We start from the raw sequence: 26,076 nt of genomic DNA on the forward strand, positions 1-26,076 counted from the left end.
AATCGTTCAAACCTATGGTTAACAAAAATTCACTATAATTATGCCATTTTTGAGTGATGGTTTAATTTAATTAAGAAGTAACTGATCTCATGCCAATGTAGGCTACATGTTTACACAGGGTACTTTGGACTTCCTTTTCATATCAGTCATTCATCTTTGTGGTCACAGTATAAGAATGTGTCATGATTTCCATGTCTCAAACCTTAGGATGTCAGGATGAACAAATGTTACCGCATTTTAATCTGTTTGTGTATATAATTAAAGCTATGTTTTTCATGAAGTCTGAGAATGAAAACACAGAAATGAACATCATGAAATTAACTTGAGATCTTCTAAAAGTTTTATTGATTGAAACGTAATGTTTTGACAACATAATGAGGAATCACACTCAGCTTTATGTATTGTAGTTATTGTTGCACAAATAATATCTTTACAAGGAATGAAACTTAAATCACCATATGACATTAAATTAAACATATCAGTACTCTGTTATGGCAATATTTATTACTCCTAGTTACCACAGAGCAAAATATCAATATTTAAAAAACCAAAAAGTAATGATCAAGAAGAAATAAACATGTCCAATATTTGCGGCGCACATCTACAGTAGGTGATGTAAAGAAGCTCCCTTTAATTCCTGGAGTGGGACCAAGATTGCCTCGGTCATGCATTTATAACTGGTGTTTTCTAACAGAAGCGGCACAGGCACTTAAACATGGACATTAAACTGTACAGTCATGCACGGCCAACAGGGCCTTGTGGCAACAATCACCTATGAGCTGCTTGAAGCATGTTTTATGCAATTCCAGCCAATTTGAAATCTATTACCATCCTCCCATCTTCTACACAACAGCAGAAATAAAAGGGAACCGACTTTATCATCAAACAACATATATACAGTATCATATAAATATACACATCTCCCCACCCCCCACATCTTTACCACTGATTTTGGTTTGTGTTTTTAGCTATCGAGCGTGTCCACAATTTTTGCGTGAGAATGCAAAGCCATCCAGTTTGCATAAACACTATCATTGGCATATCTTGTAAAGACAGGGTTAGTGGCATCGAGTCTGTTGAGTGGTACCGGGCTCTTCTCTGGCCAGTTCGGGTATGACATGCCTAAAAATGAGAACATATCATTTTTTCTGCACTGAGGAAGCATTAAGTCCAGACAGTAAGGCTCTCAAACAAAACTCAGCTCGGCTTTTGAATATTTAACAGCATAAAACAGCATGAATGACTCGTGGTAGAAGCATGAAATCATTCTTTGGTCCTTTGATGTTTTTTTTGGTCTTTCATGTCAATGTGGCAACATCGTCTATTCTATGACATCAGTATTGTGTCTGCTGTTGTCTTTGCCATTTTATGTACAAACTTTTAAATGAAATAGATAAACAGTGCTCTACTAAAAGGGTTTTTGTGTACTCCCAGAAATAACTGACATCAAGGAGTCTATGCATAGCAACTGCCTTGCTGCTGGCCGTTTTATTGCTTACTATTAATGCCATCAGTTTGGGGAGAGCTAACAGAGTCTTGCATATCTTGATATATGATCTACAAAAAGAGTTTAATTCAAAAGCCTTACTGCTTTCAGAACTGACTCCATCTATTGTAAACACTCATTTTCTGTAATATGCTCAGAATATTACAGAGAGAGCACATCCAGAGCACACGGGACCTGTTTCAAATGTAAAACTTAACCTGAAGTGTTGCAAACCAATAGAAAATTCACATATGATGTAAATCATGAAACACATCTTAATATATTTCCCTAACTGAACATAATACATGTTAAGTTGTGTGTGTATATATATGAAAATGATTCATTTTTTATCAGTAGTAATAATGCTTGTACAATAAAGCTTTTTAAAATGAATATTTCAAATAGTAGAGTACATCGGAAGCAGGTCCAAATGAAACATCTGATCCCTAGATCCAGACACTACAGCACAAACTGATTCTATAAAACATGAGCAGTATTCATAAGTCAGTGGCAACCATGCTGTTAGCACAATCACAGCACTTCCTATGGAAGGCAAAAACTGATTTTGTTCCCTGTATTAGAATCGAGTAAATGCATGGGAAATTCTACCATAGAGCTTGTTTTCAATCCAAGTGGAGGGGAGGGTTCGAGGGAGAGGGGCGTTACTACAGTCCACTAAGGGTGTGTCCTCTTCAGAGAGAGAGTCGTCATATAGCAGGGCGTCTGCCGGCGTGGAGGCTGCGAGATCCAGGTAGTCCTGATAAGAGGAAACACACTGTTATGAAAATGAGACTACTATACCATAACTCTTCAGTGTAACATCTCATATTTCATGTGAAAAAATGTTTCTTGAAAATTAGATTTTTCTTCATTCACTATTACAAAATGAATGACAGTACATTTAAGTATAAATATGGCCACTCTTTTTTTTGGAGTCAAGTTGCTGACAGTTCATCTATGTTCATCCATAGTTTTAATTTCACATTGTCACTTATTTTGGAGAATACCTCCAGTGAGGGAAAAAATAATTTGATCCCCTGCTGATTTTATACGTTTGCCCACTGACAAAGAAATGATCAGTCTATAATTTAATGTTTATTTGAACAGTGAGAGACAGAATAAAAACAAAAAAATCCCGAAAAACGCATTTCAAAAAAGTTATTGATTGATTTGCATTTTAATGAGTGAAATAAGTATTTGACCCCTTTGCAAAGCATGACTTAGTACTTGATGGCAAAACCCTTGTTGGCAATCCCAGAGGTCAGGCGTTTCTTGTAGTTGGCCACCAGGTTTGCACACATCTCAGGAGGGATTTTGTCCCACTCCTCTTTGCAGATCTTCTCCAAGTCATCAAGGTTTTGAGGCTGACATTTGGCAATTTGAACCTTCAGCTCCCTCCACAGATTTTCTATGGGATTAAGGTCTGGAGACTGGCCACTCCAGGACCTTAATGTGCTTCTTCTTGAGCCACTCCTTTGTTGCCTTGGCCGTGAGTTTTGGGTCATTGTCATGCTGGAATATCCATCCACGACCCATTTTCAATGCCCTGGCCCTGATGGCACATGGCCCGTCCATCGTCTCTTTAATGCGGTGCAGTTTTCCTTTCCCCTTAGCAGAAAAAGACCCCCAAAGCATAATGTTTCCACCTTCATGTTTGACAGTGGGTATGGTGTTCTTGGGGTCATGGGCAGCATTCCTCCTCCTCCAAACACGGCGAGTTGAGTTGATGCCAAAGAGCTCGATTTTGGTCTCATCTGACCACAACACTTTCACCCATTTCTCCTCCTCTGGCCTGTACATGTGCTTTCTTGAGCAGGGGGACCTTGCGGGCGCTGCAGGATTTCAGTCCTTCACGGCGTAGTGTGTTACCAATGGTTTTCTTGGTGACTAAGGTCCCAGCTGCCTTGAGTTCATTGACAAGATTTTCCCGTCTAGTTCTGGGCTGATTCCTTACCGTTCTCATGATCACTGAAACTCCATGAAGAGAGTGCTCCTAATCTCAGCTCCTTACCTGTATAAAAGACACCTGGGAGCTAGAAATCTTGCTGATTGATAGCGGATCAAATACTTATTTAATTTCTTTGTCAGTGGGCAAACGTACAAAATCAGCAGAGGATCAAATATTTTTTCCCTCACTGTAAATGTTTAAAAATAGGCTGTCATTCAAAACTTTGGGGCTGGTAAATTTTTTTAAATAATTTTGAAAAAAGTCTCTTATGATCAGGCAGGCTGCATTTATTTGAGTGAAAATACAGTAAAATAATATCACATCCTGAAATAATATCACATCTTAAAATAACTCTTTTTTTTAATTTATTTTAATATATATTAAAAGATGATTTATTCCTGTGATGGAAAAGCTGAATTTCAGCAGGCATTACTTTAGTTTTCATTGTCACATGAACCTTCAGAAATTGTTTTAATATGCTGATTTGGTGCTCAAGAAACACTTACAATTGTTATCAATGTTGAAAACAGCTGTGCTGCTTAATATTTTTGTGGAAATTGTGATACATTTTTTTTTTAAATTCTATGATGAATAGAAAGAACAGCAAAAGAACCGCATTTACTTGAAATAGTTTTACCATCACTTTAGATAAATTTAATGTGTCCTTGTGGAATTACTAAGTACAAGTACTAGAAGTACTAGTTTCTTAAAAAAAGCTGACCACAAACTTTTGAATCGTAATGTCCGTTTCAGGTAAATAGTTTGTAAATACTATTTAGACTTCAGTCAGCTTCAGCTCAAGTTGTCATTTCATGAAGTTGATCAGAAGTGTTTTGATTTGTGTGGATTTGTGTCTGTGTGATTGTATGTGAGAGAAATGATTTGTTGTGTTCTTACTCGACTTTTCACCATCATCTTCTCAAGTTCTTTGCTGATGTCTGAGAAAGTGGGACGCTTATCTGACTCTTGTTTCCAACAACGAAGCATCAGATTGTACCTACATTACATAACAGAGCATTCATCACCTGATACAGAACATCTCTGATTGTTATACCTAATGCTGTGTCAATATTATATGAGACATGCTAAAGTCATATAATGCAAAATATGCTAATTTAAATGTTAAAATTATATATATGACAGGATGACATGGTAGTTTTAGAAAATGATTTGTTCATTCAGCTCTTAAAGGGACAGTTCACCCAAAAATGAAAAATCTGTCATCATTTACTCACCCTCAAGTAATTCCAAACCTGTATGAATTTCTTTGTTCTGCTGAACACAAAGGAAGATATTTTGAAGAAAGTTTTGGTGCACCATTGACTTTCATAGTAGGGAAAAAAAAAAGTATGTTCAGCAGAACAAAGACATTCATACAGGTTTGGAACTACTTGAGGGTGAGTAAATGATGACAGAATTTTCATTTTTGGGTGAACTATCCCTTTAAATCTACAATACATTCAACTGATGTCAACTGTTAAACACACATTTCATCCGTGCAGTTCTCTGGTTTCTCCATCCTGTAGCCCGTCTTCAGAAGGTTGAAAAGCCGTTCTGGAGCAATGCCTGGGTAGGGGTTTCCACCCAGAGTCACAATCTCCCATAAGAGGACACCAAAAGACCAGCTAATGCAATAAAACAGAGAGAGAGATTGTATAATTCAATTAATACACATTGTATAATTCAATTAATACTTTACATTTCTTTGTAATTATTTGTGAAATTTACTAGCAATTTCTGAGTAAATCACAAACCCAATTTCAGTGTATTCAGACATGCTAAACATAAACTGGTGATTGTCTGTATAGAAGCATGTGTTGCATAACTTACACATCACTTTGTGTGGTGTAGATGTGATCGAACAAAGATTCTATAGCCATCCATTTAACAGGAATACGGCCCTAGAAATTGAGAGCACATTATGATATATAGTATAAAGTCTAACAAATGTAAAATTACATTACATGTGTGACATCCAAAGTTTTCTTGAGTACAAATCCTCAAACATTTTTTAAACATAAGATGTAACTAGTTAAAACGAAACAAATTAGACAAAATATATCACCTTGCTCCTTTTCACATATGAATCTTCCTCATAAACATCTCGAGATAAACCAAAGTCGGATATTTTCATCTTCCTTCCCTCTGCCACCAGCACATTCCTGGCAGCCAGGTCTCTGTGAACAAGCTAAACATATTTTCTCTCATTATAACATCTTTCTTTAAAACATTATATATTCTGTAATGGATTTTCCCTAAACTGCTGACACCTTCATTTCAGCCAGGTATTGCATTCCTCTGGAGATCTGCCATGCAAAGGAGATGAGGTCGCCCATGGTTAGAGCTCTCTCATCTGGGTTTTCTAAGTAGCTGGAGTTGCGGTTGGCATCATTGCCCATGCAGCTGGGTCCAACTTTCCGGCTCTCCCTCAAGAAGTTCCGCAGTGAGCCGTACTTGGCGTATTCAACAATTAAGTATAATGGACCTGAACAGATGAGCTTGTATAAGTACACAGGGTAAACAGCAAACACAAATGCATGCCACATTAAACATAGTTTTTAAAAAATGTCTTACCATCCTGGCTACAAGCTCCATACATTTTTATTACATGAGGGTGATTAACCTGCTTGAGCAATGTGAACTCTGACAGGAGGTCTCGAAGCTCACTGTGAGATGCATTTTCTGTGGTAAAAAAATGGATGCATTAAACGTTTTTTAAAACTAATCCAGTTTTCAGTCATTGCTCAAATCTGCCTCCAAATCTGAGTTGCATACCTTTCAACATCTTTACAGCAACTGTAGTGTATCCAGCTTTTCCTTTGAGGCGGAAAGCCGTGGCCTTCACAACCTTGCCAAACTCTCCCTCTCCAAGAGTCTTACCCAGCACTAGGTTCTTTCGTGGGAACTCCCACTTTGGATCTTCCTGTTAACAGTAATGTTAAAAATCATTACATCTCATTAATAATAATTTCATTAATCAGCTCCAATTTATACCAAAACACCAACATGCATGAATTAACTAAGTAAGTTGAGTAAGACTTACGGGTATTTTAAAGGTTTCAATGGCCACCTGATTCTCCATGGAGTCTAGAGAAGCTCTACGAACATTATTTGCTGAGTAACTGATTGGGTAGGATTGGGCTGGTCGGCGGAAAGTCATTTCAGCTGAGGCGATGGGAGGCTTAGGTGTGCTCTTGTGATAACAGTGGATAAAGTATAAGGACAGAATAATGGAGACAATGGAGAGGAGGACACCAGTTGCAATGATGGTCTTACACATGTCATCACACATGGCCTCTGAAAAAACAATTACAAACAAAGCAATGGATTTATAGCATTTTCTTTGGCAATTTAATTTTGTTTGCATGTTAACAACTATATTCTACAGATGTTTACATATTGTCCTCAAGAAAAAAATAACCAAATTTATATAAATGAACCAGTTCAAAAATGTACATACCCTTAATTCTTAAAGGAAACCTATTATGCCCATTTTCACAATATGTAATATAAGGCTCAGGTGTCCCCAGAATGTGTCTGTAAGTTTCAGCTTAAAATACCCCACAGATCATTTATTACATCATTTTGAAAATGCCTATTTTGAGTGGAGGAAGAAACACGCTGTTTTCGTGCACGTCTCTTATGTGCCAATGTGCTGCAATGAGAAAAAGGCTGTGCCTTTACAGCTCGTGCCTCAGATACACTGCTAAAAAAACATCGTTTGATTATCATGTCTATCCCACTATGTCTATCATGCATTTTAAACTATATTAGTTTAAACTTCTGATATATGGTTTTCTGAGCGCACACATCCGAAGCACGCGTGGAGAAAGCAGTGAGTACTAAACTAAGTTCTTTCATGTCTTATTGTGCTTAAACTGCCAAATACACACAAGTTTATATTAAAAACACACATTACAAAAACAGTCGGTAATGTCTGTGAAGGTAAACAGCTGGGAAAGAAATCACATTTTTATATTAGATCTGTGTGGCAGAAGCGTAATATACAGTAGGCTAAATAAATGAATAAATCCACTGCTCTCTTGTCTCCTCTGAGGCTGGGACTCTAAATAGTGTTCTGTGCTCAACAGTGCAGCCAAAAACAGAACAGTTAGCATGCTTTGCTTGAACATTTGCCATCGCATTAATACACCGCTGTTGCTTGCGAAAACAGATTGGTGGCGCCGTGGGTGGAAACCTACAGATTAAGGGCCGGTAATATTATAATAAGATCCCCTTTCTACTTCACAAGGGGAGCAAAATCTGAGCAGCTTGTTTTTTTCACAAGCTTGCAGAGAAAGGCTTACCAAAAAAAATTACTGGGTTGTTCTTTTTCACATTTTCTGGGTTGGTAGATGCATTATAGCATTTAACACAGAAAAAGTCAGATTTTCATGATATGCCACCTTTAATACTCTGTGTTGTTACCTGGATGATAAATGACTGTTTTTATGTTTTGTGATAGTTGTTCATGTGTCCCTTGTTTGTCTTGCGCAGTTAAACTGCCTGCTGTTCTTCAGAAAAATCCTCCACATTCTTTGTTTTTTTTAGCATATTCTATAAATGTGACTTTCCCAGCCCTTTCCAACAGTGACTATGATTTTGAGGTACATCTTTTCAAAATGAGGGCAACTGAGGGACTCAACACAACTATTACAATAGGTGAAAATATTCACTGCTCAAGAAGGAAACACAATCCATTAAGAGCTGTGGGGTGTAAAGTTTTTGAATTGGATGGTTGAGGTAAACTGTACTTATTTTCTCTTCTGGGAACCTTGTAAATATCTTCTGTAGCTTCTGAAGGGCAAAAAAAAATCAATCAGCTCACCTTCTAATTCATCCTTTTCACAGAAGCACCTTTCTGGAAAACAGTAGCAGGTCCCATGTCCAGCTCTGATTCCATAGAGTTCCCTCTCGTAACCCCCGATTACAGGCTGACCTGACAAAAAGACACACTGTTATAGTTGTTTCTCTTTCTAAAAGCAGAATCATGCTGGTCTACCTAAATAATATTAAAAGCCACAAACCACAAAAAACACAATAAAAACTCAAATTTCTCTCACTGGAGCAATCCTGAGGACATATGGATATGTTTTTGCTCTCAATGGCATCACAGTAACCATCTGGACACGTGCGGAGGTCAGGGGAACAGGTGGAGTAATTTGGAGATATTCCTGCAAATGTAATACAATGACACAATTTGTCCTTTCGAATGATAGAAGCACAGTAATATGGTAAGTGCAGTGTATTGGATTCAAGGGCATTGTGGGTAACCTGTATCTCTGCTTTGTCTCCACTGGCATCTGCCTGTTGGGGCTGCCAGGCCTCGAGATGCCTCACACTCCCCTCGCTGTCTCTTTTCTGCACAAGCCAAAACCCGCTGCTCATCCAGTCTCATGAGATTTGCTATGTAGCACAATCAGTTAGGAAAAACCTGGATCAAGACCTGTTGCATTCACCACTGTCATTCTGGATAAAGTCTTGTGAGCTAATGACCTTACCTTCACCCTCAAAAATAACGACAAGCTGCGTCTTGGCCTGAAACTTCATCTGCTGCTCCTCTGCAATAACTGCATATTGCAGCTCTTGGCACTGCGGTCTGTGTAACACCTCAGTGTCGTTCACATAGAGCACACCGGTCTTCTCATTCGGGTTCTGGGCAAGGCCAACTGCCCTATAACATGACTGTGCATCAGCAGATATGTTTCTGTCTGCGATCTCTAACTGATACGTGACATCAATGCCCTTAAACTTCAGACAGTTGTCCACACAGACACTTCCAATCTAAAAAAACATTAAAAAAACACATTAGTGTCAATCCTCTGGAGTAATCTGTCATGGAAATTGCAATTTCTTTTATCATATGAGAAATTTCAAATAAAATACAGCAACAGAAACAATAAAATACTGTAATTCCACATTACGCACTTGCAAACAAAATGTATTGATATTTGTGAATTGTGATGGTTTTAGTTTCTCTTAGTGGTATTTAACCACCTATAGCCATTTCACACAGCAATAGGGTCAAAAAATCTAATCAGCAAGCAAGGCACTGTGTGTTCAGTGTCGTAACGACAGCTTTGAGGCCTAAAATGTTTCTTTTCATTACAGAAAAAAGTGAAAAGACTGGTCATTTCTTCAGGAATCGCTCATCCTCAGGCCATCCAAGTTGTAGATAAGTTTATTTATTCATCAGAACAGTTTTGGAGAAATCTGGCATTGCATCACTTGCTGGCCAATGGGTCCTCTGCAATGAATGGGTGCCGTCGGAATGAGAGTTTATATAACTGATAAAACCACCACAATAATCCAAAAGTAATGCACATGACTCCAGTTTAAAGTTAAAATGTCTTGATGGCTTTATTTCTTATAAACACAGACGTTAATTGATCGACTGGAGTCATGTGGAGTACTTGTGGATTATGATGTTTTTGTCAGCTGCTTTATCTCTCATTCTGATGGCACCCATTCACTACAGAGGATCCACTGGTAAGCAAGTGATGCAATGCTAAATTTCTCCAAATCTGATGAAGACACAAACTCATCTACATCTTGGATGGCCAAATGGTGAGCACATTTTCAGCAAATTTCCATTTTTAGATAAACTATTTCTTTATATTTACAATAGCACTTCACTAATCCTTCTTGCATAGATTCAGACTGATTAAAAAACATCATTAATGCACCTGAGAGTATGTTGTTGCTTTCAGTGACACAGTGAAGAAGTAGGTGGCATTGGAGAAGTGAATAGAAACCGGCAGGATAGTCACATTGAAATGTAATAGCACTGTTCCCTCTGGGCCAGGGAAAGTGGTGTCATTGAGCAGGTAGTCCAACTGAAATGAGCGCTGCTCTGTCACAGACAGATTCTGACTGAGTTTCAACTCTGAGGGCAGAAAACAGAATAAAGGACAATTCACTTACGGTGCACTCGATATGACAGTCATCTTGGACTAACAGGTCACATTTATTCAGCAGCAGCAGTTCAAAGCTTTTGGAACGTTTGATATTTGAACACATTTTAAAACAATAGGCATCATATGCTTTATATGTAGAGAAAAACTAAATGACTTTCTAGACTTTCAGTTTGTTCCACACATATGTGCCTTGTTGACGCATGACAGATTAAAACTAAAAATCTTCTACAGTTGGCTCAAAATATCAAACATGTTTGATATACTGTCAGTTTATTAATATTTGGTGAATCAACAGATTCAGTTACTCACTGTATTCATGAACTGTCCCGCGGACATTTCCAAAGATGGCTCTTTCTTCCCTAAATTTGTGTTCAATAGTAAAAGTGTTCTTGATCCAGGAGTCATTTGTCATTAAGGTGCCCTCTAATTTATTTTCAATTTGGTTTGTGGGATAAACAGGAGTTGTGTCCCTGTCGTATACAAACAGAGTTCCAAAGACAGTACCCTACAAAAGAAAACAGACTACCATTATTCAATACTTTCATATTTCGTTTAAAGTATATGATCCTAAGAAGGCTATTAAGATGTGAGACAGTTGTTTACATTGCCTGATACCAACCTCACTGCGGTTAAACTCTATTTTGATGTCCTTAGTGTCAGTCCCATTCACGTAAGGAGGATTATCGTCCTCATCATAGATGTCCACATGCAGAGAACTGAAGAACTTCTCCAGCTTTTCTTCTGTCCGTATTATACACACTAAATCCAGATGGTACGATTCCATCTCCTCACGGTCCACGGGTGCTGTGACCACCAGTTCTGAAGTGGAGCCGTCGACAGCAAAAGGAGCTGGGGAGACTGAATTCAATACAAGTGATAAGAGAAAATTAATCTCACCATACTGCAATATGCAGAAGCCTTGCCATTTACACTGGGTCTGGGTCGTACCTGCTTCCACTCCATAACTGATGGTGTAGTTGGGGCAAATGTTCATGCGTGTAAAGCGCCGGAGCTGCCGCAGGGCCCCAGGCATACGGTTCTCTATGATGTGGGGTTTTGAAACTTTGTCAGGGAAACACAATGTTTTCAGCTCGACCTGACCACAGGAGGGCGCTGTGTCATTAATGAACATCAGTTTGACCTCCACTGTGGGAAGGACCGGGCACAACCGTTTCTTCACAGGCTCTGAAGAGACTCTGACCTTCAGGTTGAGATCTTTCACAGACCTGACCGAGCTGCTGCCTGGAGGACAGACATCAGGAGACATGTGTCCTTTAACATGAGTGCCATTTATACCAATGTTCAACTGTCAAAGTTCTCTAGAGACACTATTATGAAATATGGTCTGTAAATATACAGAATTGCATTACATTGCATTGAAAAATAAAATTAAGACTTACCGTATATTTGTCACCATATTGGCAAATTGTTTATATTGTTTTAAGCGTAAACTAAATTTAGTGAATACACACAAAGATGAGAAACAAAAAACTATTTGCAAACTTAATAAATAAAGACATTCTTGGAAATAAAGAGATTTATCTATTTTTTTTTTTTGGTTCTCAGGTTAAATTTGAGTTAAAATATATCAAATTAAGTATGTTTTAAGCATGTTTAGATATTTTTACAGGATAAAAGACAACCTTAATATGTTTAATATATTAAATACTTACTTTAATATATAAGCACAAAACTTTATACAGTATCACTTACATTAAAATAATGGTCTATACTAGATTATGTGATATATCTGCAAAATATTGAGTAACATTACAAGAGCTAAAACTTGAGAATATAAATGTAAACAGATGAAACTGGCATATAGGCAAGCATACAAAAAAATAAAGCTGTGTTAAACTCACGTATACTACTGAAGTCGCTCCACTCCAGGGTTTTGTTCATTGAAAGGACCCCAGTTGCCTCATCCATGTGAAACCATGATGCGTAAGCGTCTCTATGGGAGCACAGGGTGAAATAGGGTCTCTCTGTAGTGCTTTCCCGCAATGAATGGACCTGAAGGACCGGTGATCCCTGTGGCTGGCCCACGTAGATGCTTTCTGTGTACAGCCTTTGAGGAAAATACAGTCCAAGTGAACCTGTCCAAAACACACATGAAATGTCACACTGCGTGCATCGTGGACGTTCATTCATTATCCTCAATGATAAATGATTTATCTGAGGTTAATCAGCAGCATTTGTGGCAAATAAATTCATTTTGACATGTTCCTCCATCTAAAAAAAAGAATAAATAATAATATACTCAATTGCTTACAAATCTTTTCAGTGTAAAGGTTTTAAAATCCAGTTTTACAACTTTGCCATTAAAATTTTACACCTAAAATCAACATAAAAATTACAACTTTAATAATAAATAACTCTTAATAACTAACTTTAAATAACTTAAATAATACATAAGTTTAACAAAATAATTATAAAAGTATAATCTTCAAATTTCAAAAAAAAAGTTTTTGTTTTAAAGAACACAACAGACAGGTCCAAATTATTGCTTTTGTGGTAATCAACCATATGCCTAAACGTTTGTTGACAAGAGCTTAACTTTATATCACTGCATATTTCCTCTTCTTCTACTTCTTCAAAAAGGAAAAACGTTTACAGGCATTTTATGCAAGTGCATTTGGTAAAGCAACATTGGATTGTTGATTGTCTCTAAATGAAAAAACATTCAATTTAAAAAAAACTAATTTAACCCCTGGCGCTCATGATGCACTCAATAGTTTGCAATTAACTATATCAAATCTTCCTTTATTGATCTGCTTCTTATCTCAGTCTGTTGTACAACAGAAACATCCACGCAAGTAGACAGGTTACACAATGAACTCATTAAACACATCCGCTTTTCTGTTGAAATAGCCCTCGCTCCTCTGTCATCGAAAAATGAAACAGCGTCTCATATGACATTGACACTGGTCTTTTAATGAATTTCTCACATGGTCAATATGATGTGGTCTCCGATTCTCCTTGGTTTCACCTTGGGAAGTTTAATTACAGTGGATAACATAATACTGCCTAGAAATGAATCATTACATGCAGGACGAGTGTGGATGGAGGTGGGGGGGAGGGTAATCTATAAAACACTGTAAGATCCCCATGTGTTTTACCAGTAAATGGAGATGCAAGTGTTCAGGCTGTAATTATATCTCTCCTGTGTTCCTGTCCGACGACGGTGGGCGGCCACTTAGGAACGTACTAATATCATTAGCAGACAGCGAAACTAGATTTTCTATTTCTGTTGCTGCAGTTGAAGCCTTGTCTCTGGTTTCAGACATTGATTTAATTTAGCTGTGCTGGGATGACAGGAGGCCGAATTGATGGATACAATGTGGCCAACCTTCCTGAAGGATGGAGACGCAGTCAGGAACACTACAACCCTTTTTATTAAATGCCTTGTCAAGACACAAAGACAACACAGAACTGGTTTGTGTTCCTCTATTTATGGGGTCGCCAGTCACATTTGCAGACATAAAACATTCTTTGAAGACCTCGTGTTCAAAATTAAACTTTTGCGGTTTGTAGTGGATTTCTAGCTTTGAAGCCAATAAAAAGCTTAACAGATACAGATACAGATACACACTTCTACATTTACATTTATCATGCAGGGAAATGGAACAATAAATGTTGATGACTCATCTCACACGCTCAAATTTTTATCCAATCAAACGCTTTGTAGAACGGAAATGCCCCGCCCCCTAATATCACCTGAACAGCCAAAGGAATACAGTGCTGATGGATGAAGTAGTTTTGTAGTCCAAAACCTATAGCCATATTAGCACCTCCGGTTCTAGCGTTCTGTCAATTTTGTATTTTTTTTTTTTTTGGTTAAATGTCTGAAATAGTGTGTGGTTACAACAAACTCATATATTCATGTTTTATTCCATTACATACAATACATTACTAATACACCCTTGTGATATTTTGAAGCTTCAACATGTCTTTAGTAGCTAAATGGGACTCACTTGGAATCATTTGTTGGTCACAGAGCTTATTTTCTCCAAAAGAAGCAAAAAGCAATGGCAATCCAAAAACAATGAAAAAAATCCAATTGGGGATCCTGTTTTGTCAAGGGATGCTATCTTCCGGTTAAAGGATATAGCCTAAAAAAAGGACACGCTCTTTGATATGTCACTTATTTTCCTGTTTGAGTACAAAATATTTATATCTAGGAAAGAAGTCAACAGGCCATTTAAAAAAAATTGAATATGATGCATCAAAAAAAAACTTCATTTAAAAAGTGACTACAATGTGATAAAAACCATAACAGGTGTGACATGACTAGGCCCTGAACCAAAAAATACTTGAAAATCATTGCCTTAAAAGAAGCTGTCTGAGCCGTGTAAGGTGAAATTCATGTTGTATTTCAGGTGCGTCTTTCAGTGAAAGTCGATAGTACCAAGTAAGGCTTGTGTGCTTGGTTCATAAACCATAGCCGCAGGAGAGCTGAGGGATGGCAGCATTAATCTTAGCTGATGCAGATATTGTGTTGAACAAGCCACTGGATTTGCTGTGACACTCATTCATCATCCTGTGTCAGTGTATCAGGTGGAGTGCTTAGCAGCGCTATGCCACTCTAAGATTCAGAGCAGCACTGATAGCATTTACTTTCATTTGTACTTAAATAAACACATGAAATTGGAGTAGCTGTGTGGTCCTCCTGGGATAAGTATTCCCAGACTAAGAACACTGTAATGCAAGCAAAACCCTTTGCCTTGTTGTTCAACTGTAGAATTCAGGGATTTTGACTGACGGCTTTTTACATCTGGAAACTGCACAAATTGTAGAAGCATATAGGCAAGGGCGATCACATATCCAAATATTTCCATATACCACAGTGTACTATGCACAGTATATTTCCTGGATGTGTGGAATATCTTTTAAACGTGCTATATGCAAAAAGCACACTTGAACACCGCATCCCACAATGCAATGCTTTTAACTTGACCCAGCATTTTCTGTGTGATGAATAAACCATAAGTAATTACAGGCATGATTTTTTTAATTATTTAATCAGGCAGCCAAGAGTTGACATTGTTATACATTTTCCAATGAAGTGGATTAAAAATGCAATAAAACTCAGGGACATATAAATTATCAGTCAGCATTAAAGATTTAATTTATTATTATTGGTTGCTATAAAAGTACATACTGGCTCATACTGGATAGCTATTTAATTGTGCACGCTACAGTAATTTCCTCGATTTTTACATTTAGATTACCTTTGCTGTTATCTAACACTCAAAGTTCATTTTCAAAACACTAATAATTTAAAGACACTGTCATCTTTAGCAGATCTCTAAATAAATATCCATTTTTAATACTGTACTGTACATTATAATGTTGTGATACCATTTTTTTTAAACAAATTAGTATTAGTATGGATTATCAGTATATCGGCCAAAATGTCAATGACAGTGAATCCTAAATGAAATTATTTTATTTCCAACTAGATAACTTGATGAATTAAATATGCAATGTGATAAAGGCATGTGGCAACAATGTAGCCAACCACTTTTATAATGAGAAAAATAGATTACTACTTTTCAAGAAGAGTAAGTATACAGTGGTCAGTTTGCATTTGGAATTAACTATACTTTCATCTGGATGTCATCCAGATATGAATTGAAAATGCAAGCGTAAATGCAATTGCAAATGGAATGTTTTGATATCTGCTTGTTCTGGCCCTTAGGTAGTTGAGGACACATTGTGATTGGATATCAGTATTATCTAAAACATCAGTGTAATCTATTCATCATCCATGTGTTAATTCATGCCATAAATATTGTTTCTGGGTCCAAACCTTCAATGTGTTTCAAGTGAGAATGTGATTTCTACAGCTGTTTGTCAGGATTCATTCATGGCACACCTTTAAGCTTAAAAACTCTTAAAAATGTTCTCCAGCCTCACACCATCCCAGACAACAATATTTTCACGATTCAGAAAAGATGAATAGCTCTATGGGCAACTGAGCTTTCACTATGGAGATACAATTGTCACAGAATGTGAAAAGAGAACAAAGGAGAACATACAAGAGACTTTTTATTAAATAATATACACTCTAGGAAACATTACCACACACTATTTCAAGTGAGGATGAACAGAGGAAGAGGGAGGACTCAAGGTTTTTATACACAGGACAAATAAAGGGTACTAATGACTTAATAAATAGACACCAAGTGGACAGGATAACTAATCAGAAAACTCAGGAAAACTAGGTCACAAAGCAAGGAAGACAAAAGTCAAAACCCAATGAAACATAGCAGACATGTAACAACAGTAAGGGGTAGGGCTATTAGCACATCTTGTTATTTACTTTTGATATTTGCCATTTGGACCCAGAAACGATGACATCAGACTTAACAACTGGATATTTCTGATATTTGGGTTATTGAAAGAAACGTTAACATTTCACATGAAGAGAAAGAGTACTTTCTTTATAATCACTGAAGCTGTCGTGCACTTCAGTTCAGTGAGAGCCCTTTCCCGAAAATTGCAGTTAAAAATGTCTAAGTTGTCTTGTTTATGTTGTGTATACAATATATTGGTTATAATGAGAGCATTTGCGAGAGTAAAGCATGCGCTGAACAAAACTAGTTATGAGCGAGATCTGCTCTGATTGGCCATTCCGTTATGACTATACAAACAGATGTGATTGGCTACAAATTTCAGTGCTGAAAAAAAAAATTTGGTAAATGAATTTTTTTAACACAGTGTGAGTACATGTAAATACTGTTAATAACAGCAGCCAAAATCAAAATTGCATTAGTTTTTTTTTCTTTTCAATTATTTTGCAGCACTAATTATGCAGAGAAAGGAGATCTGGCCTGTTATCTGGATACAGAAGCTACTTGATGGGGACAAATGTAAACGCAAGATCATGCCAAGTGTAAACAGAGTATTAAGTAAGTAGCAAGCTACTGCTCCAATCTGAAGAGAGAGAAGTAAAGAAGTGTTGGCCAAAACCAAATGTTTGCAGTGATTAATGATCAAACGTAGACAAGGATTCAACAAGCATGAATTGCTCTAACAACACTGTAACAACTGCAATTTCAATGTATTGATCAGTGTCTCTCCTTAATTATTCACGTAAATGTTGTGTGATTAAATGTAATGAACAACAAAGTAAATACAAGTTTAACTACGTTGATCTCTGTCAGTGTGTGTGCAGTATGTACATTCATTTCACATTTAGCATTTAAAGAAAGCCATTAACTTTCAAGTTGTTACACTTTCCAAAAAGCTTTTAAGCTCAATAATCAGTGTTTTGGTGGTCCTAGCCAAGGTAAGAAATAATCTTAAGCAAACTTCAAGTCATTCTAAACTTTTGTGGTGTGGCAGCTGCAAACTACTATCCAACTGATTTGAATCATTCCAAATTCAATTTATTTCCAGGCCGTAAGCCAACAGAAAGCAGTTTATATCAAGCTAATTAACTCACAGAATCAAAAGCAGTACACAGCAGGAATGATGCTGTGACATCACAAGATTGACATGAGGTATTCAGTGAGTCAAGTATAACGGGAGGTGACACGTGGATGAGCATTCTGCGAATATTAAGGTGACGGCAGAAGGGTGGATGTTTGGAGCTATGACTGATCACTTGATCAGATTGGGCTCACTGCTCTGACCTCTCACAGCCACATCATGGATCATGGTTGTAAACACTATGATGCAATCTGACATATTGATTTCAGCTCACAGGCAAATTGACTTTGAACCTAACGTGCACATACGCACAAACAAGACAGGAAAAGCTTAACAACCAAAATCACGTGTCATATTAATTTTGAATTAGACATTAATTAAAACATCTGCACAAAATTTCCATCAGCGATTCATTCAGTGTTGTTATGGGTCAAAAGAAGGTGTGCCAGCTCTTTTCATCTTAACCTAGAGTGACTCTTGAGTCTGCTACTTGAAACATTTCTGATGATGCAACAATCTAATCAAATGACAAGAAGAGACCAATCAGTTCTGAATATAAATAAATCCACTGTCATTGCAGAGCATTCATTTGAAATCAAACAGACATATACGATGACCTGAATTAGCGTCAATCTCTACGATGGTGTGGCCTGCATGTTTTCAAGCAAGATCTCTCAGCGAGAGAACAGGTTAATGGATAGACGACCTCTGGACCGAGTTGCTCAAAGACAGGAACTCAATTAGCTCAACATGCACACCGCCGCAGAAATGTACCATCTATGAGATCATGGGAGCTGGAAGAGTGCATGGGTCTTTCTTGCCATTTCCTTGAACTCGTCAAAAGGAGGAAACAAGCTAGCAGTCAGAGCAATCCACTTTCCATAATCCACTTACTCCTCAAAGGGCTCCATTCATGACATGCTGTATGTAAACACAGGGATGTGTTTGTTGCAATCACTAGCATTCTCATCTAGCTTCATGTCTGCAGCTACAACGGCTGTAAATATCACTGTAGTGAAATCTTGATAATGATTCAGTCTGACAATCAATGACAATTGACAGTCTGACAATTCAATGATTCAGTCTGACAATTTTTTTTGAGATCATCATAAAGCATGCTGATGTCTGCCTCTTGGCCCCTGCCCTTTCGGCCAAGGTCAATGTGCAGAGCATCTGTCCCCAGCGATGGCCAAACTGAGAAGTAGCAGGCCAATAGCAATATTAATCAACAGCCGAGCACATTCAGCCGATAACCGTCCTGCATTAAGCACATGTAAGGATGCGTATGTAAAGGATGCCACATGCTCTCATGTTGCATACATGTTAAATAAAAGTCCAGCTTGAATATAGTACTTTAGTAGCATCATCCTTAATTTATGGACATAAGCTATATTAATAATAATAAAAATAATTATATTATTTATAATAACAACAATAAAACTTTTTCATATTAAAATTAATCTAAATGTGTGTCTAATAAATCTTATTAAAAAAAAATAAAATCATGTATAAATGCCAATTATTCCAAGCAGAATGTAACATTTTTTTCCCTAAATTCAGATCCATACAAGACACTATGGATGTAAGAGGACTAATCAAAGTAAACATACTTAATTACTAAGCAAAATGATTAAGACTCCATCTCTATAATATAGTAATGAGAATCATTACTCTGTGACCACAACGATTTAATTAACTAAAAGGCTGTCAATTACGCTATAATTCAATACGGGACTATTATTATTGATTATTATGGCTAAATTCCCCTCATTCTAATATGCACGCGTCCCTTTTCTTCAGTATGCGACATTGAGAAGGTTTAAAATAGAAGAGTGTTTTAAAAGACAAGAATCGTACAATTATTGTATTAGCCAAATGCAACATGGTAGTTTTCTATAATAGAATCAGAAGAGAGTACACTTAAACATATCTAAAGTGTATATCTAAAGCTGTTATCAAACAACTACAATATTATCAATCATCATCAGAAATGCAATGTCAGAAATGTAATTCAGCATCCCATCAACGTAAGCACGGAATGGACGTTCGTCATTAAGTAATCTAATTTCATATCTCCTGTGGGAAAAGGCAGTACGTTTGTATTTACTTTATAATCTCTTTTGGGATTGGATGGGACATTAGAGTTCATAAATGAGGGACCTTTGAACAACATGTTCTCTTGGATGGTATCATTACGATAAGCAATTACCAACATTATTCACTTAATGTTATAATATAAGCCTGAGACAGAGACAATACAACAATCAAGATTAGACTAAACACTGAAACAAAACCTGGAGGCCTTTTTTTCCATTCCTCTTTCGTAGTTTGGACAATATTTTGAAATAACCTCCAGTGTGATTCATTACTCAGTATGTTTCTCAGTGTTCCCCTCCACTGCTTCAAACACATACTCACAATTATTATGACTTTTACCTGCTGAGTCTTAAAATTCACAGTGCGTGGTTGAAATGGGCCAGTGGGTGAATTTACATGGACTAGTGAGTTTGAGCTGTAAGGTCATCAAGAGCTGGCATTTCCAAGTCTTGAATTTTAGCGCAATGTAAATCCAACCATGTACTGAAAAAATTGAACCTAAAATGTAAATTAATTGAGTGTATTCAAGTCAGAATATTATATAACATCACTGAAACAAGCTAAATATATTTGATTACAACAACCAAACTGAATTTAAAGATTATATCAGGTATAAATAAGCAAATGACCAATGTTTCAGTGAAAGGGATTCCAGTATTAATGCCAAGGTTGTATCTGCATTTTTAAAAGTCTCAATGTATTTGAGACTCCACTGACTCATTTCCAGGTAATGAATGAATCTCAAAATGACAGCCATTCACAATTCAGCGCCCTTCCCCCTACAAACACCCCACCAAAGACCAAATGAGGACAGTTAAGTCCTAACTAAGCCATTGTGTTGGTTGCTCATTGTTGTAAATGATCAGTCAAACACACCATGCATCGATGACCACTAGAAAATAACACGTAAAGACCCATGTAGAAATCAAGAGCCCCAAACGCCCTTGGGACACAATTTCAATCAATGTCTTCTTGTCCTTCCACCAAAGCAAATTAGATTCCACTGATGCACGGGGTGGAAATGTGACCCATAACTAACTGAAGGATCTGGGCTATGACTCCAATAGGTACAAAAGCCGGGCAATTAGTCCAACTGTGGTTTCTGGTAGATTCATTAATGTCCACGTACAATGGATTATCATGAGGACAACAGCCTTTATTATGACACAGAATCAAGAAATGGCACCACTGCACTGCAACCACACTTAAGGCACTATTTCTAACGGATCTAACCCTGCAGTTTACTTTTGATGGTGCATTTAGAATGATTCAGTGATAAATCATAGTTAATTGTTCAAATAAATAATATTTTTGACTTCATTTAAATTAGATTTATCAGTATAATTCAATGTGTACAATACAATACATCTTATGGTTTATATTGAACTGTTTAATGAATACCTTTACAACCTTAAATAATATGCTTTTAAAAATACAGTTTAAAATTTAGCTAAAATTTGAAAATAGTTGGTCATGGAGCAATTAAAGATTTCAATGAAATGAAAGATTTGGCCTAGATTTTCTCCTTTTGTTTAGGGTATGAACAATCTACATAGAGAATGGGAAAAGTAAATACCGACATCAATTTTTCCAATCATGCTAAAAGTAGAGATGACGAAGGGGAAATTGGCAAGATTTATATACACTGCTCAAGAAACAAACTAAACTAAATCATTGAATACAATTAAGTCCAAAATAAAACATTGTAATGTATTAAATGAGATTTATCGGTCTGCAACGGCAGTTGATGAAAATGATTGTGCTGATGCAGGAATGATTGTGAGGTGAACTTGATTCCCTAATGTTACTTCCCATCGGATGGCCAATCTCCTGTGGCCTGATCATCAGGAAATCCTTCTTGGTTGAGGGTTTTAGAGGTCAGAAGCCATGGCACTCCAACAGATAAAGTAACAGGGTCAAAGCTGTGTATCCACAAATCAATGCCTCACACACAATACATGACATGGGGTCTGGACTTATTTTATGCAAACAGCTAGTGTGATGAAAAGCTACGGACAGCTGTGTGACTTTAGAGGTCAAATGATATATTTGATTATCAATCGCACATACTCTCCTTCATTAAAGAAGCTCATCAGCTTATTAGTCGTTCATTAATTTGTGTTTACACATGCAACATTCAGAAAATAAACATTATGCACAGATGATATTGACAAAAAATTATTCATTGTTTTTTTTTTTTTACTACCATGTTTTCGATGACTGGCAGAGTTCCTGTTTTTCAATAAAGGTTCTTTATTCAGATGCATAGTTCCATTAAGAACCTTTAGCATCCATGGAACCTTTCCATTGCGCAAAAAGTTCTGTATGTTTTTTAAATGTTCTTCACAATAAGAAAAAAAAACTAAACAAAAATGGTGCTTCTATGGCATCACTGTGAAAACAAGAAAGTAAATTTGAGGTCTAATCAAAACCAAACAAGAACTATATTCAAGGACAAACAACGATTTAATACTGCCAAAAAGACGTTTTTTAAACGTCAAACAATCAAAGTGTGGTGACACCAGACAGAGATACATGATTACATGTATCCCCAGCATGGACAAAACCCATTGCTTTTGTCATCATCCATTTTCATGGGATGGCTTGTCATAAAATAGATGAGATCCATTTTGCGAGAGGCGCTGCCAACCATCCTGTGTCTTTAATGAGGGGTTTTAAGCCTCATCTGTTATCAGAGCTGTGTACTCTATTATTTTACTGGCAGTATTTTCCTTTCGGAAGACAAACACATTGTGTTTGCCCAGAGCTAAGCACACCTGCTGCACACCTGCCCTCTGACCACCTCTCGGCACCAGGCTTTTGTTTTTCCTCACGGCAAAGAATCAAGGTGCTTCCACATCATCTCTAACAAAGGTTAAAACAGGAGCCGTTCAGTAGGATGAAATCTAATCATATTGTTCTTTACCACCTGGTGATTAGCAAAGCAAAATTTCACTTAAATGTTTATTTAAGGTAAATTCAAAAAGTGTTGTGTTGAGAATTATCAATTAAAATGTAAACTCGACAGCCACAACATCACTGCCCCCAGAGAAAATTGGACAGAAAAAATTATATATTGAAATAAATAAACAGACTCGTGCATGCAAACTTCATTGCATATAAAGTCAAACCTTTCTGAAAATGACAAATAATGGCTATTAATAAATAAAACGTTTCATGAGATTATCATATTACAACAAAAGCATGCCTGTTTTTGTTTATTAACAAGTTTTATATAGTTAGTTTACTTTATTACTTTACTAAAATGCTTTATTACAAGTTATTTAATAAGCATCACAATTCCCCATCAATATGATCATGCCACACAATTTCATTTGAAAAAGTTGAGAATAGACTGCTTCCAACAGACCATATCATTGCTGATTTCACTTGTATTTCAGGAAAGTTTGCTTCGATTGTACAATTCCTGGTAGTTTATTGGACAGATGAATACTTCATGAGTCAATAAGACCATTAAAATGCAATTTCCCATCATAATTTAGACTGAGGGATTCAGTTAACATCAGAATACATCTATGGTTGTTTTGTCACTTTTGACTCTTTAAGTAATGTTCATTCAGTCATCGCTAAATAACCTCACCACCATCAACACCATTCAAGAACCACTATTGAGCGAAGACAAATGCAACACTTTTGCATTCACACACTGCCAAATGTCTTCCGAATGACCAGAATAGCTGTGAAACCTCTGCTATGTTCCACTTTGGTCTGTATTCAAGCTGTTGCAATGTGACCATTCCTTTTTAATGCAACTGGCCACACACTGAGATTTAAGATCTATTCAGGAACAAGTTAACTCCAGTTATTTTGAGAGAGGTGTGTTAGTACAGTTGGGCAGAGGGGTTTTAAATGGGATTACAAAAAATTAAGTATAGAGACATGCATATTGCTTGCATGAACCATGTGGCACATTAGAGTTGTACATATTTTGGCTTCAGCACCAGATTGCCTCTACGAAACTGCCTGGTAAATCTCTCTGGTAGCATTCAGTGGTCTGTGAATGGGGGCAGATGCAGACCCCCTGGATATACAGATGTATTGTCTGTTGTTCGGAGCCAGCATATAGTTACACAGAAAAGAGGATGCAAAATGAAAATAAATGCAAGTAAAATGACAAATAAAATGTATTTCACAAAATTTAGGATTTGCCATAAAATGTTATTAAAAGTGTGAAATACAGTACTTTGCTCTTCATTACTTGAATTAAATTCATAATTTGCAGAAAGCAAAACTGACTGATATCTTTGCTGATTTTATATAATACACATATAATGATGATAATAATATAATATACTTTTCAACAAACAGCATAACAATAGATTTTTCAACAAATAAACCAAAGAAATGTTATCCATGAATCAAAAACTTCCTTGAGAAAATTTTCAAAGGTTCTGCGTAGCTTACTATGTTTCAATATGTATAGATCTTTTCATATAAATTAAGAGGCCTCATAATTTATATTTAATGATATATAAAATGATCCAATGGAAAAAGAGCAGAGTTATGTTACATTATGTTTTGATACCATTGTTGCATGGAGCAGGGTTTTGTTTCAAAACCTTGTGAGCAAACTACCTACACCCTTAAAACAGGTTTTTTTTCAGGATCTTAGGTTCTGCAAATAACCCTCTTAACCCAACTAAAAATGGTTCTTTTGTTATTTAAAAAAGTGTAAGATGCCAAATTACAGGTCCTTACGATCTGGGTTGTAGGATGCTTTCTAAAGAACAAGGGAATAAAAATGGCTTTGAGCAACGTAAGACTTTGCTCAAAACCTCTATCTAGGTTTTGAGACACAACCCCTGTGTTGTCACTGAAGGATGCACACTAGAGGCGACAATTCTATTTAAGTTAAAATACGACAAGTGTACTGCTCAAGCACTGCCTCTGAATAGTAATTCACCTATTCTAGCTCTCAACACAGTTATTTACCCCAAACAAAGAGGGCTAAATAGCGTACACTTAGCGCGAGGTGACATCAGACTGTTATGGAGTAAATCCTTACCTTCAGATAGAAGAAGCAGGAGCACAGCGATGTCTCCCCAAACGATTCCACGCGTAGTTCCCATACTTGTCAATCATAAGTGTAATTTCACAGTGAACAGGCAAAAGTGATTTGATTCCTAAAAAATAGAACTTTACAGTGTTTACGATTCGCGCGAAGGAGCCACAAAAGTCTTTAACGTGAGTGTCCCATTGACGGGTGACTGCAGCGCGAGCTGCTGGACCGTCAGCGCGCGCGCACTCTCTCTCTCGCACACACACACACACACATAGGCTACACACACACAGAGCGCAGCAGGGGGAGGTTCACATCACATCCAGCCAATTTCCTCAGATGTGTGTTTCCGTCCTGAATCACATCAGCGGCTGTCCAATGAGCCAAAGAGTTCCTAATGAAATAAATCTACATTTTGCGGGCATGCAAATAAAATGTGCGTAAGTTGGAACAGGTAACTGCACAATAAGACGTTATGGTTTTCAACTATGTTATGCTTTAGCCTATATTATTACTATACTAATTTTCCAGGCTCTGTCCGTTTAAATATGCAGTGCAGGCACAGCCCACACAGTTTAGTGACTCTGTATAAAATTAAAGAGAAGACTACAGATACATTTATAGATATCTCCGTTGTAGAGAACACCGGGGCTAGTTGTCACACGGGGAAATTGCCACAGGGCAGGGGGTAATCATCTCACTATGCCTGATTTAAAAAAAAAAAATCCAGCTACATACATGCTTTTATTATTATTATTATTTTTGTTACAGTATTAATTATCTGTGTTGGTTTCAAACAGTTCAAAAAGTAAATAACTTCCTCAAAAAACATGATTTTGAAACAATTGTAATTTCATAAGTGTTAGTTTGGAGTAATGAACTGCTTTGTAGATCGAATCTTATTTTTCTTATCTTTTTTCCTTGTCAGTAAGAGTGGAAAGTAGCTTCTGTTTTGTAGCCAAGACTTTAAGGTAGGTGTCAATACATTAATTGACTTTAAATATTGAAAAAATGTTCACAAGAGTAAAACGTATGACAACTAGTCCCAGTTTCCTCTTTATATTAGCTTAAAAAATAAAAGCATGAACTGTGTAATACATGCATGCACTTCGAAATGAACAGGTCCAGTTGTACGTCAAACACAGGTGAAGAGCAAAAGTATGAACAAAAT

The 26,076-nt window shown here is 36.8% G+C and overlaps 1 protein-coding gene across 1 annotated transcript; it reads right to left on the minus strand.

Moving 5' to 3' along the window:
* Positions 1-323: 323 nt before the first annotated feature.
* LOC306884408 (proto-oncogene tyrosine-protein kinase receptor Ret-like) lies at positions 324-25,188 on the minus strand. The gene is made up of 20 exons (XM_079440231.1): positions 24,912-25,188; positions 12,214-12,447; positions 11,300-11,593; positions 10,971-11,209; positions 10,661-10,856; positions 10,121-10,320; positions 8,936-9,218; positions 8,709-8,840; positions 8,498-8,608; positions 8,263-8,373; positions 6,478-6,731; positions 6,210-6,357; positions 6,009-6,116; positions 5,705-5,919; positions 5,500-5,622; positions 5,265-5,335; positions 4,922-5,059; positions 4,332-4,431; positions 2,096-2,243; positions 324-1,122 (listed from the first exon to the last, which is right to left on the minus strand). The coding sequence occupies exons 1-20, from the start codon at positions 24,973-24,975 to the stop codon at positions 965-967; spliced, it is 3,327 nt and encodes a 1,108-aa protein (XP_079296357.1). The 5' UTR covers positions 24,976-25,188; the 3' UTR covers positions 324-964.
* Positions 25,189-26,076: the final 888 nt, after the last annotated feature.

Source organism: Barbus barbus, assembly GCF_936440315.1.
Source record: "Barbus barbus genome assembly, chromosome: 18".
In the NCBI taxonomy this organism is placed as follows: Eukaryota; Metazoa; Chordata; class Actinopteri; order Cypriniformes; family Cyprinidae; genus Barbus; species Barbus barbus.

What these genes read in the sequence shown, in the direction of transcription:
- LOC306884408 (XM_079440231.1), bottom strand. Translation starts at nt 24,975, where the DNA reads ATGGGAACTACGCGTGGAATCGTTTGGGGAGACATCGCTGTGCTCCTG. An exon ending in CGTTATTTTTGAGGGTGAAG is followed by an intron (nt 8,841 to 8,935) that starts GTAAGGTCATTA and finishes TGTGCTACATAG; the next exon opens with CAAATCTCATGAGACTGGAT. An exon ending in TGAAAAGGATGAATTAGAAG is followed by an intron (nt 6,732 to 8,262) that starts GTGAGCTGATTG and finishes TTGTTTTTTCAG; the next exon opens with AGGCCATGTGTGATGACATG.